The following is a 12480-nucleotide window of genomic DNA, read 5'->3' as shown; positions in this document are numbered from 1 at the left end:
GCTTTATCTTGGTAAGACGTTCGCTCGTTTGTTTTTTACTGCAAGTTTGTGTAAGAGTGTGTGTGTGTTTGCATGTATGTATATATATGTGTATGTTGGTAGTCAAATTTGGTGGCAAAATAGCTATTAGTAAGAGGTTTTGAAGAAGCCTTCCAAATATTCACAATTAGTCCAAGTAAGCATTTAAACATTATCACATTTACTTCGGTGTATAGCTACAATGTTTTGCCTTTAGTTTAATATTGTCAACCTCAATGGAATGTTGAAGAAAGTTGCTGCACATAAATACTACATTCACATGATACCGTTGAACCTCTCGTATCCGGACAAGTTGGGACCGGGGCTCATCCGGATAAGGGATTTGGCCGGATACGGGAGACTCAATGCTTTATACATGTACATATACATACACATGTACTGATGTAGCCCATTGTAGTACCACATGTAGTAATGTGTATACCGCAACCTTTTCATTGTTACACTCAGTAACAGACCCCAAAATACAGGTTCGTGTTTGCAAGAATGAAATCATTTTCTTTTATAAATTCTTGGGATGATTTACCTCAATAATTACTAAGAAATGTATCAAGTATATGTAATTCATGTGTGTTTGTGTAGGAGTTCTCAAGGAGTTGGGAATCCCCCTTTCCTCCCGTAATTCTTAAAAAAGGATAAAAAAATCACGGCAAGATTGCGTCCGGATAATAGAGAGATCCGGATAAAGGGAGGCCGGATAATAGAGGTTCAACTGTATGCCAAATTTTGTGTGATAATGAACCAGTCTTACAATGGTCTCACTGATTCACCTTCCTGACATTCCACAAGCAGGGCTAAAGAATGAATCATGGTTATGCACTAGCCTTTGTCAAGTCAAAAGAGATAGAGAATAAAAATACCTGACTTATGCCATATTCACTTTGTCATTCACTATTGATAAAAAGCCTGGAAGATTGGAAAATAGTTATCCCTTACAACCTGATGAGACAGTGTGGGTAATACAGAGAAGATATACTGTAAAACAAGGAATATTCGCGTGCATTTTAATTTCGCGAGCGCGAAGATTTGCGAAATTTAAATGCACGCGAAAGTTCTTTTCTACACTATACGCATTGAATGCCAGTGGCAATTCGCGAAAATTTCATGCTGCAAAAAAGGCCGTCTGCTCCAATTTGCAAAAAAATCATGCTGCGAATGTATCATGTTTTACAGTAGGTCCGTTTGTATTGTATTTGTTGCACTTGGCGGTCAAGGCTTTATTCAATGACTGCATCAGCAGCTTACCTGCCATCTTGAATCGCACAGTCCACGCCTCCTATGGTGACCCGGGCGTCTCTGCCCGTGTTCAGATCGGTTCCCATGACATCTACGATGGTTCCGCCAGCCGCGATGCCTTTGTGGGGGCTGAAGCCAGTCACCAAGGGATTCTGAGCAGGAAAAAAAAATGCATGTCAGCACATCCTGTGTGTAAGGGTTGTATCCTATTAGTGATTTGATCAGTACATTCTGTGTGAAGTGCTGTATTCTAAGGGTACGTTTATAAGATTTTTCTTTTGGCCAGAAACAGTGTTTTGAAACACTGTTTCTGGCCAAACAGTGTTTCTAGCAAGAAAAAAAAATCTTATAAACGCTAACCGTGATTTGAAACACTGTTTTGAAACACTGTTTTGAAACGCACAAAATAGCACGTATCAAAACAGTGTTTCAAAAATCTTATAAACGCAACCGCAATCTCAAACACTGTTTATGTGACGTCACAATGCCTTGCGCGTACCCTGTTTGACCTTTTGCCGAGGAAAAACTGCGCAGAGTGAGTTGCGCAATGGCACAGTCTGAACGACAGCCCGAACATGCTAGGAGAAAAAAATCTTATAAACACTCTCCTGATGAAACTGTGATTTGAAACAGTGTTTCAAAACAGTGTTTCAAAACAGTGATTCTGGGTACGCAAAATCTTATAAACGCGGCCTAAAAGACTTGATTAGTACATTCTGTGGGGCATACTGGGATGCATGCTAAGCCACTAGGTCAGTACATTCTATGTATATGGATGTATGCTAAGTCACTTGAATAGTACAGTGGTACATGATGTGTGTACGGATGTAAGTTAAATGATATGATAAGTAAACAATATGTGAAGGGACGTATCCTGAAATATTGGGCCAGTTGTAGCGTAACATGAACTTCCTTCATAAATCTTATCCTCAAATTGTCATAATTACTTCTAAGAAAAGTACAGTTAAACTCGCATAAGTCGATTTTCTCGGGACTGAGCAAAACACATCGACTTAGGCGAGTTTCGACTTGTGCGTAAGTCGAAAAAAATTGACTTACAGTTACACCACGCGTACATATATGTACATGTATGTTGTCTACTCTGGAGCCGAGAGCTGGAGCGGTGTGCCCGATATTTGCCCTTCAGCAAGACACTTTATCCACATTGATCATATTCAAATGTAAAAACAAGCAACTGACATTCATTCTAGGATCTTACGGAGCTGAATATCATCCTTATTCATTTCCGAACGTGCAAGCAAACATCCGCTTTTTATTTTATCATCTGAGCCGATATGATACCGTTAATCATTTCCAAATGTAAAAGAAACAATCGGTTACTTATTTTAGCATCGTACGGAGCAGAATATTATAGTTATTCGATCTCCAAATTCAAAAGCAAACACCCGACATTTATTTTATGATCGTAAGGAGCCGAATGTTACTGCTGTCCACTTCCGAAAGTGAAATGAATCATCTGACAATTATTTCAGCATCGTAAGGAGCCGAATGTTATACCGTTTTTCATATTCGAACGTCAAGGCAGACATCCGGCATTTACTTTACCATCAAACGCAGCTGAATGTTATTTTTATTCATTTCGAAATGTTAAATAGCAAATGTCTGATATTTGTTTTAGCATCTTAATTATGGAGCAAAATGTTACTGCTATTCACTTCCGAACGTAAAAGCAATCATCTGACATTTATTTTGGCATCTTCCGGAGCCGAATGTTACATGCTATTTACTTTCGAACGTAAAAAAGCGAACATTCGGCATTTATTTCATCATCGTATACGGAGTTGAATATTATTATTATTCATTTCAGAACGTCAAAGGGATCATTCGACATATATTTTAGCATCTTCCGGAGCTGAATGTTGTCATTTACTTTCGAACATAAAAGCGAACATCCGGCATCTATTTCATCATCGTACTGAGTTGAATACTATTGTTATTCATTTCCGAATGCCAAAGCAAATATTCAACATTTATGTTAGCATCTTCCGGAGCTGAATGTTATTGCTTTGAACATAAAGGCAAACATCAGACATTTATTTTATCATCGGACGGAGTTGAATACTATTGTTATTCATTTCCGAACGTCAAAGCAAATATCAAACATTAACTTTACCATCAAACGCAGCTAAATGTTACTGTTATTCATTTCGAAATTTAAAAGCAAACATCCGACAGTTATTCAGCATCGTATGGAGAAAAATATCACTGCTACATGTGTTCACTTCCGAACGTAAAAACAATCATCTGACATTTATTTTAGCATCTTCTGGAGCCGAATGTTATTGCTATTTACTTTCGAAAGTAAAAGCAAACAAACATCCGACATTTATCTCATCGTCGTACAGAGTTGATTATTACTGTTATTCATTTCCGAACATCAAAGGGATAATTCGACATTTACTTTAGCATCTTCCGGAGCTGAATGTTATTGTTATTTACTTTCGAACGTAAAAGTAAACATCCGGCATTCATTTTATCATCGTACGAAGTTGATTATTATTGTTATTCATTTCCGAACGTCAAAGGGATAATTCGACATTTACTTTAGCATCTTCCGGAGATGAATGTTATTGTTATTTACTTTCGAACGTAAAAGTAAACATCCGGCATTTATTTTATCGTCGTATGGACATGATGGAGTTGAATATCATTATTATTCATATCCGAACGTCAAAGCAAACATTCGACATTTATTTCAGCATCTTCCGGAGCCGTATTTTATCCTTATTCATTTCCGAACGCAAAATCAAATATCTAACATTAATTTCAGCACCGTACGGAACTGAATCTTACCATTATTCATTTCCAAAAGTATAAGCAAACATCCGACATTATTTATTTTACTGTTATACGGAGTCGAATATTACCGTTATTCATTTCCAAAAACTGAAGGCAAACATCCGCCTTTTTCGGTGGCCCGGTGTGCGTTTTTGGTGACCCTGGTCGCAAATCAACCATTCGCGAAATCGTGATTCGATTCGCGAAAAGACTCCGCTAAATATAAGGCATAGATCGCTACACTCGGCAGGGGCTACGTCGTCCTTTCACTAGGTCTCGGTAACGAAAACCAAAATCTCGCGTGAGTTCTTGCGTTACCTATCGTTAATGTCAACGAAACATCGTTAATTTGCGCTTGGGATTGTTACTCATCGTTACTACAAACGTTAATTTTCCCGATCGTTAGTTTGCGTTACTAACGATTCAGGTGAAACCGCTTGCGTTAATGAAACGTTAATGTTTATTAACGCAGAGTTTCTTTTGGTATATACTGTATGTAAACAAAAACTGGCGTCTCGTGATTTTGACAGTCATTTATTACACAATAAAATCTTATTCGACTTAGGCACAGTGAATTCAATGGTTTTTCCGTGAAAGTGTTCTTGGAATTTCATCGACTTAAGCGAGTATTCGACTTAAAAAATTCGACTTGTGAGTGAATTAATACACGTAAGTCAATGGGGAAAAATCGGGACTTTTTAAAATCATCGACTTGCGCGATTATTCGACATATGCGATGTCGACTTAGGCGAGTTTAACTGTATTGTGAAATCTTTGACCGGGGAGGACTTCACGCTGCCAGCATCATGTTGTTTTGCTCTTACATGTATAGCATTCAATGCTTCGGTGTCCTTAGCAGTCATGTAAAGCAATTCAATGAACATGAAATGGAACTTTCCGTTTAAAGGGATCGTATAGTTTTGGTTGAGACATAATTTCAGGTTTCTGACATTTTTTGGTGAGATAATGAGAAACCTTTTATGAAATATGGAAGAGCATGTAATTCTATGAGGAATGCAACATTTAGTTGATGAAAATTGGTTTTGAAACGGCTGAGATATGCAAAAAAGAGTGATTCTAATTAAGTGTGGGACCCACACTTTATTACGATCACTTTGTTTTACTTTGTTTTTTTGATGTGTTAGTCATTCCAAACCCAAATTTCATCAAATAAACTTTGAATTCCTCTTAAAATGGTATGCTCTGTACTATAGCATAAGTGTTTTCTTGATATCTCGCAAAAAGTTAAAAGCCCAATTCTCATCTCCACCAATACTGTGCCATCCCTTTAAAACACTCTGGAGAGTGGATTACCATATAGGTGAAGGAATTGTATGTAGCATTGTCCACAATTCCTCCTCTTCGAATTTCAGCTCTGACACTGCCTGCAGTGACACTGGCAACGCTACCCGTCAGACAGTTCACACTACAGAAAAAAATAAATGAATGAAAGGGTTACACAAAACAATTCTACAGTTCAAGGTTCCAGGTTTGGCAATGGAAAAAGTGAAAAATAACACATTACATATCCAGATGATATGAACTTACCACTTTATAACCATTATATAAAAGGTATTACCACTCGTTTTCCCCAACACCAATAACACCCATAAAACACCTCAATAATGGCTGTTACCAACATACATGACGTAGATCTTACACAAGATCCTTACACACTACAGGGACATAGAGCAAAGGCAGCATCAACAATGGACATCAAACTTACTTCACTTCAAGATTGCACTCTCCATACAATCAAACCAATCTTGAGATAATTCAAGTCACAAGCAAATAGCCATTGGCAAAAAGAAAAGAAGAAAAGAAATACCAGTGAGGCTGCCATGGACTTTGCAACGAAAGAAATACCAAAAACTAATATACTACATTAGCTAAGAAAGCTCTAAAGGACAGCACTTCCAATACTAAACAAGACACTTACCTAAGCCCTGGTACATAGGTGTCATTTACCACGTCTATTGTGCAGTCCACATCGGCAACACTAATGCTAAGAATATCACTGACGTTTTGGCCAAGGTTTGTTCCAGTGATGGTCAGTATGGTGTTGCCCTCGATTGGGCCAGATATGGGGAAGATCTAGACGCACAAGAGAAGATGATCAACAAAATGTTTGAACCATAATTACTGACCAGGTAGTCAGCAGCCTGCCAGTGTGGTGCACCAGAACAGACTGCTCAACACATCTTGAGTGAGTGCCCTGATCTCTGACCACATGACAACATGGACCTGACACACCCTATTCCTGAGACTGTAACTTGGCTATAACAACTGAAAGACATTGCCTAGCTGCTGCTGCCTCATATGCAAGAAGAAGACAAGAATAAGTGACCAGAAAGTCATCAACAAAAAAAAGAGAAAAAAAAAGATGCATGCTTTGTCAGGGCAAGCCAACCAAGTCCAATGCCCCTGATAATGGTTCCACAAGCAAAGACTTTATTCTTCTCTATAAAGATTCCATACATTTTATGTTATTATTATTATTATTATTTTTTTTTTTTTTGGGGGGGGGGCATACTATGTGAGGGCAGTGCTAACTGCAAATCTAAACTGTGAATATACAAACTCCAATCAAAACATGAATGCAATGTGCATACGCACATTTCCCCGTTCACTACTGTACTCCACAATCGCGAATTAAAAAATGTCCAGACATCCCTGTTTTTGAAAAATAAGACTACCTGAATACCAGTACATCTTATAGTGTAAAGAGAAGTCATCTCTTTTCTTTCATTAGAATAATCTGCCTCAGACTGTGAAATGTGCCAGTATAAATGAAGTGAAGAAATTCTGATATAACCTGACATTTATTGTGATCATTAACATGATGTACATATTTATCCTATGGGACTGTACAATACATACATCATTTATTACACCAGCTGGACACTCGTCAGCCCCTCCATGAGGAATGAAGTTGCCATTACAGCCTGCCTCAGTTATCTGACAATTTGGCTGACACCAGCCACAAGTCAGGACGGGGCGCACGCTAGTAGATACACAGGTGGTACAGCTGCCTCCAATTACACTGCAGTCATACAAGGTCACTGTCAATGAGAAGTAGGTACACAGTTTGAAAAGTTTTTGGCCAAATGAAGATTTTGCATATCTATTGACACATAACTCATATTTTGTTACAGGCAAAAGCAAATATGAATATATGCTATGAAAAATCATGAGATTCACTGAATCTTGGTTTCTTTTGCCCTTTCACCTCCAACTTCAGACAACTCAAACTCAATTCTATTTCAGTGAATGAATATCATTAGCGAACTTTATATTAATGAGTGAAAACTACTCAATATCACTTTATTGCCAGAATTATAATGCTTGGAATTTCAACCTAGACATTTCACTTCATCTGATCTTTTCAAAAAGTCATGTCATTACATCTTTCAGTGACAGGCTCACTTGAAGTGCGCTGAATACTTCTTTAACAACTCAAGTACTGTGCGGTGTGTAATTCTTGTATATAACCTCACCCATTAACCTTTGTTCCCAGCATGATCCAACCCAATGAATTGAAGGATTAAACTGTCTCAGCCAAGCTTACCAATATACAATGTGTGGTTAATATCTATGGTACAATTCTTGAGTTATTGCATACACAAAAGAGCATTGAAATTTGAGCTGGATCCCATGACTTTTGACTATATAACCAAACTAGATATATCGCTACGGCTACTGATATGCCTCCGCCATAATGCATGGTTCTCCTAATAGGTCTATAGTACAATGTCTTGACAATGTGTGATGACAGTTTCACACAATTGGCAAAATATTAAAATGACAGGTTTTACACAAATGTGCTGAATGTTCACTTTCCTAGAACTAGGTTCAATTGGATGAATGATTAAAATGTCAGAGTGCAGGTATTTGGGGAACTGATGATTTTTACTTGACTTTTGACCCTTTTATAAGTTTATGCATTGAGTAATTTTCAAGGTATTGAGAAAAAGTATAATTTCAGTATCAAATGGGAAAACAGCATTATCTAAACCTGGCCTTTGACCTTTGACCTCACAGTTCCAAAGAGAATCACTGTTAGATTGAACATGCATAAATATGTAAGTTTCATGATGATACCTTGAGTTACTTTCGAGATATGGAGGAAAAAGTGCAATTTAGCACTTTCACTTGACCTTTTACCTTTTGACCTTCGACCTTTTGGCAAGAAACTTCCCCAAAAATATATATTGGGTAATACATGCCATACATCAAGTTAAAAAAAGAACAACCTTCAGGCATATTGCATTTTAAGGAAAGTAGTGATATTTTGAGGAGTTGACCTTGACCTTTGACCCCTGACCTTTGACCCATGACCCCCAACTTCCCTAGATAATCATTGCCCATCGGTACACGCATATATACTAAGTTCCATGAAGATACCTTGAACCATTTGGGAGATATGGAGAAAAACATGAAATTTCAATTTTTTTTCACAAAATAACCTGTGACCTTTGACCTTTGACCCTGTGACCCTAAAATCCACACAAAGTATTATCCCCCAAGGATATATCCTCGTACCAAGTTTGAAGTAAAACCACCACAGGGTTCTTGAGATATCGACAAAAACAAAACGGGACGGACGGACGGACGGACGGACGTACGTACGGACGGACGGACGGACGACCCGAAAACATAATGCCTCCGGCCACTTCGTTGCGGAGGCATAAAAATCTACTCAGTATCATTGTTGCAAAGCTTTGAAATACACAAAGTCTCATTGCAATATCCAAAGTCTTTTTTAGGTTTCCACAGTAACCCCCAAAACTGTGAATGGACACATAACACAAACTCATAGGCCTGAATTCTTGAAGGTGGTTTACAACTGGTTGACACCTACACCACGATACAAATAGGCGAAATTAACATGCGCTTACCAACATTAATGCGCATTTGTTACTGGACGTCTGTTGGCGCAGAAGAAATTTGCATAAACCATGATGGTTTTCTGTACATTTGTACCACTTTCGTGAATTTGGGCCATTATGTCAGTGATTGCATCTGATTACCAATCGCTTCCAATAAAACAATTCAACACAAGACTTATTGACATACGCTGTACTCGCTACCACAATCGATCAGAACCATCACTGGCCATTGGGTATAAGCTTGGTAGTCTAGTGGATATGGTGCCTGTCTTGCAATCAGGAGGTTGTGGGTTCAAATTCCACTAGACTATACATACCAATGCATTTTTTATCACAGCCTTTAATCAAAACACATAATCGGGTATCTATTTATGTCGATGAAGGGCAATCTGTCGATAAGTTGCAAATGAAAACAACTTGACACAGGGATTAATGATCTATACACCTGTATGTCTGTGATGTCACTAAATGGCTACATGGTGGCTTACCCATGTTTCCATACGCATCATCAATCATGGTGCCAGTGCCACTGCCATACTTCACAGCAATACCAACAGGGAACTCCAGTGACGGATTCTCTGTAGTGTCATAGGTGTACTGCAATGCAAACACAGTTAAGATCGCATTAATCGCTAGACCCAGAGGAATTGCAATCAAAAGCAATATCTACCATTCTAAATCTCTGTATTGTGATCAAAACATCTGAAGAGGCCCCCTAATCTCAATTTAAGCACATTCATATCAAAAGAATTTCTTTACTGCCATTATATGGTAAAAGAAATAAGATATTATACTTGTCAAGAATTCTCCTTTGTAATGTCTACAAGGAATTTATTACATAAATATCATCCCCTGTGCAAAATGAATCAGCTGCATCATTACAATTTCAGTATAGTCAAGATGCTCATAGGCCTACATGAGAAGTTTGGCTATACAAGTACATACTTTTGTGATGGATTAAAATTTCTTGCATACCTTCTTAAAATCTGTAGCAACATGTAGGCCTTAGTGAAAATACTTCTTTTCTGCCGTTGAAAGAGCACATGCTTATAGAAACTCAATTTATTTATAGAGCTATAACACAACTGTGGAATTATATACAAACTTGCCATAGACATCTAGGCTATGATGCATATCTATGAATTTGAATAAATTAGTAAACAAGGCTACAATATGATATGATGTTCGCACAAACAACAAAAACATGGGAGACTCAATCGGAATACTGACCGATGTTTCTTGACAGATGACAGTGGTGCTGTTGAAGAAGCTGGCTGCCACCGACACTGCCTCGCCCTGAATGTCCAGCTCACATATAACATTAGTCTAATCACACAAAGATAAGAGAGGAAGAAATAATGAAAGACAGACAGACAGACAGACAGACAAAGAGAGAGGGGAGAGAAATTCACACCAATAATCATCATCACATGCAGGGAGTGAGTAAAACTTATAATGTCTGGAGCTGGGGTGGTATTCTGAAAATCTTCCTAAGTTTCTTCCAAAGTCAGAAACTTAGGAAGTGCCTAGGAAAGACAGAATTGGTATTATGAAATATCTTCCTAGGAACTTCTTAATGCAAATTAGGCCATCCTTAACCCCGCCCACGTCCTTTCTTAAGCCAATACGAAATGCCATATCATAAGGAACCAACCAATGACAATCGCATATCACTATGATGTAGGGTCAAATACACGTGTGCGGCATGTCCCCTTTCTCATGCCCTTTTCGTGCATCAAAGTACATGTTGCGCAGTGAATGACAAGCCCACTTATCACGATGTTTTGCAGCTTGCTATTCTTGATAACGTTCTTAGGACAAGGATGGGGCTTTCCTAAATATTTTCCTAAAATTCTTTCCTAAGTGCATTCTAGAATACCAACTTCTTCCTAAGTCAGAAACTTGCATACCCCCGCCCACTTCCTAAGTTCTTTCCTAAGTTTAGGAAAACAACTTCAGAACAGACTAAGGAAGAAACTTAGGAAGGATTTAAGAATACCACCCCTGGAGTACAGAGGGTATTGAGGCATGCAAGGTGCCATGGAAACAAACCTGCATTCAAAGAGCATCTTCAAATACTCTGATACTCCATTTCCATACAGCTATATACTCATTGGTCACTTGAAGGAAGCAAAGTTTTTTTGACTGGTCAAGTAAATTGTATCACAGTCCAATGAATCTGATTTGTCAATAGTACAGAAGATGTTAATCCTATTGGTAAGTAGACGAAAAAGTCAAGTTAATCAGTTGCTAAATGATGCTGGGTAAACGAGAGAATGACAACATTTTCAGCCGCAAGATTTGCTGGTCTTCATCTGGTAATGTGAATTGAGCACTGCTACAAGCATGTACTGCACTACAGCACTTGAGAAGGATAACTGAACTTGGAGGTACGTCATTCCGTTTTATTCATAAGTTTTTTAGAAAATGCTTGGTCACTCAGCAATTACTTGTCGGTAGTAAGCAATTGCTCCTGCTTCTTGCAAACAAAAGCCTTTTCTCACATACAATTGCTGCTTTTTATGCATACAGACCATTGTTACATTTTGCTGGAGTGGAGGCAGCACAACTATTGGTTCATGCAGTAACAGCAGGCCAATCAGTGATGTTCCCGCAAGATAGCTTCATTCTGCTATTGTTCTTGAGTCACTGGTTTAAAGGTCATGTCATTAGGTAAAAGTGGTGGCAGTGAAGAATGCAGATGTAAAAAGAGCACGTAAACAATCGGTGTAAACAAATCAGTACAGCATGGTGAGAGCCACTGCATTCAGTACATGTATGTATAGAGACTGAGCTGGCTGCCTCCCTGTTCCCATTGGTTGAAATCCAAATATGTCTCCTCACACAGTCTACCCAAATTATACATCATAGTCCTCAAACTGTATGCAATTTGGTGCTTAAAACAAAAATCATATAGACATCGTATCATCAAGTTCAATCCAAATCCATTTACATTACAAAAAAAAAGTAAGAATGCCGAGTTCAAACAAGTTTGATATTGTCACGGCACATGATAGGTATATTTCCACATTAGGGATTCTTGCCAATGAGCGATTGCATTTATTGTTCCTGTGCTAAAAGAATAATGCAACAACCAATTCCTCCAGATAGGACTGACAGTGTGTTATCAGAACTCACCAGCAGGTTTTCTTGGGTAGGAAGATTTTGCCCCCTCAGCGTAAAGCTTCTGACCACACCCACAGGAAGAAGAATTTCCTCCTCTATGTCATCCAGTTGTGGACATTCAGAGGGCCCCTACAAATTTCAGCATCAAAGACAAAGATAGGGGGTAGTGGTAGCAAACAGAGATTTATGTCTAGCAAGTACATAATCAAACCTGCATTCATATATAAGTAATTTTTAAACAGATTTGAAAATATTGATGATTGTAATCTTGTTTACTAAAACAAAGTTTTAATCATATTTTGTTACATTCTGATCTTCGATGGACTCTGAGTTAATATCAAACTATTATTGTATGTTTTGTTAACTGATTGGCACAAATGTCTGGGAACAAATC

The 12480-nt window shown here is 38.2% G+C and overlaps 1 protein-coding gene and 1 long non-coding RNA gene across 2 annotated transcripts in view; both read right to left on the bottom strand.

The window, feature by feature from the left end:
* The window catches only part of LOC139719129 (plexin-B1-like), a 52340-nt gene extending 42864 nt beyond the window's left edge, over window positions 1-9476 (bottom strand). Inside the window, exons 1-5 of the mRNA XM_071630561.1 lie at window positions 9449-9476; window positions 6952-7133; window positions 6011-6165; window positions 5386-5497; window positions 1282-1424 (exon numbers count right to left, since the gene is read on the bottom strand). Coding sequence (XP_071486662.1) covers window positions 1282-1424; window positions 5386-5497; window positions 6011-6165; window positions 6952-7133; window positions 9449-9476 — 620 coding nt within the window. The remainder of the gene's footprint in view (window positions 1-1281; window positions 1425-5385; window positions 5498-6010; window positions 6166-6951; window positions 7134-9448) is intronic.
* Window positions 9477-9479: 3 nt separating this feature from the next.
* On the bottom strand, window positions 9480-12215 carry LOC139719095 (uncharacterized). Its single transcript, XR_011710062.1, has 3 exons — window positions 12099-12215; window positions 10191-10286; window positions 9480-9557 (listed from the first exon to the last, which is right to left on the bottom strand). It is a non-coding gene; the product is annotated as an uncharacterized lncRNA (long non-coding RNA).
* Between the last annotated feature and the right edge of the window lie 265 nt (window positions 12216-12480).

The sequence above is a fragment of the Diadema antillarum genome, unplaced genomic scaffold (genome assembly GCF_040938485.1).
Source record: "Diadema antillarum isolate AM-2024a unplaced genomic scaffold, OU_Dant_1.0 scf00000104, whole genome shotgun sequence".
In the NCBI taxonomy this organism is placed as follows: Eukaryota; Metazoa; Echinodermata; class Echinoidea; order Diadematoida; family Diadematidae; genus Diadema; species Diadema antillarum.
The sequence above is the reverse complement of the archived record's forward strand: the minus strand, read 5'-3'. Positions and strand labels throughout refer to the sequence as shown.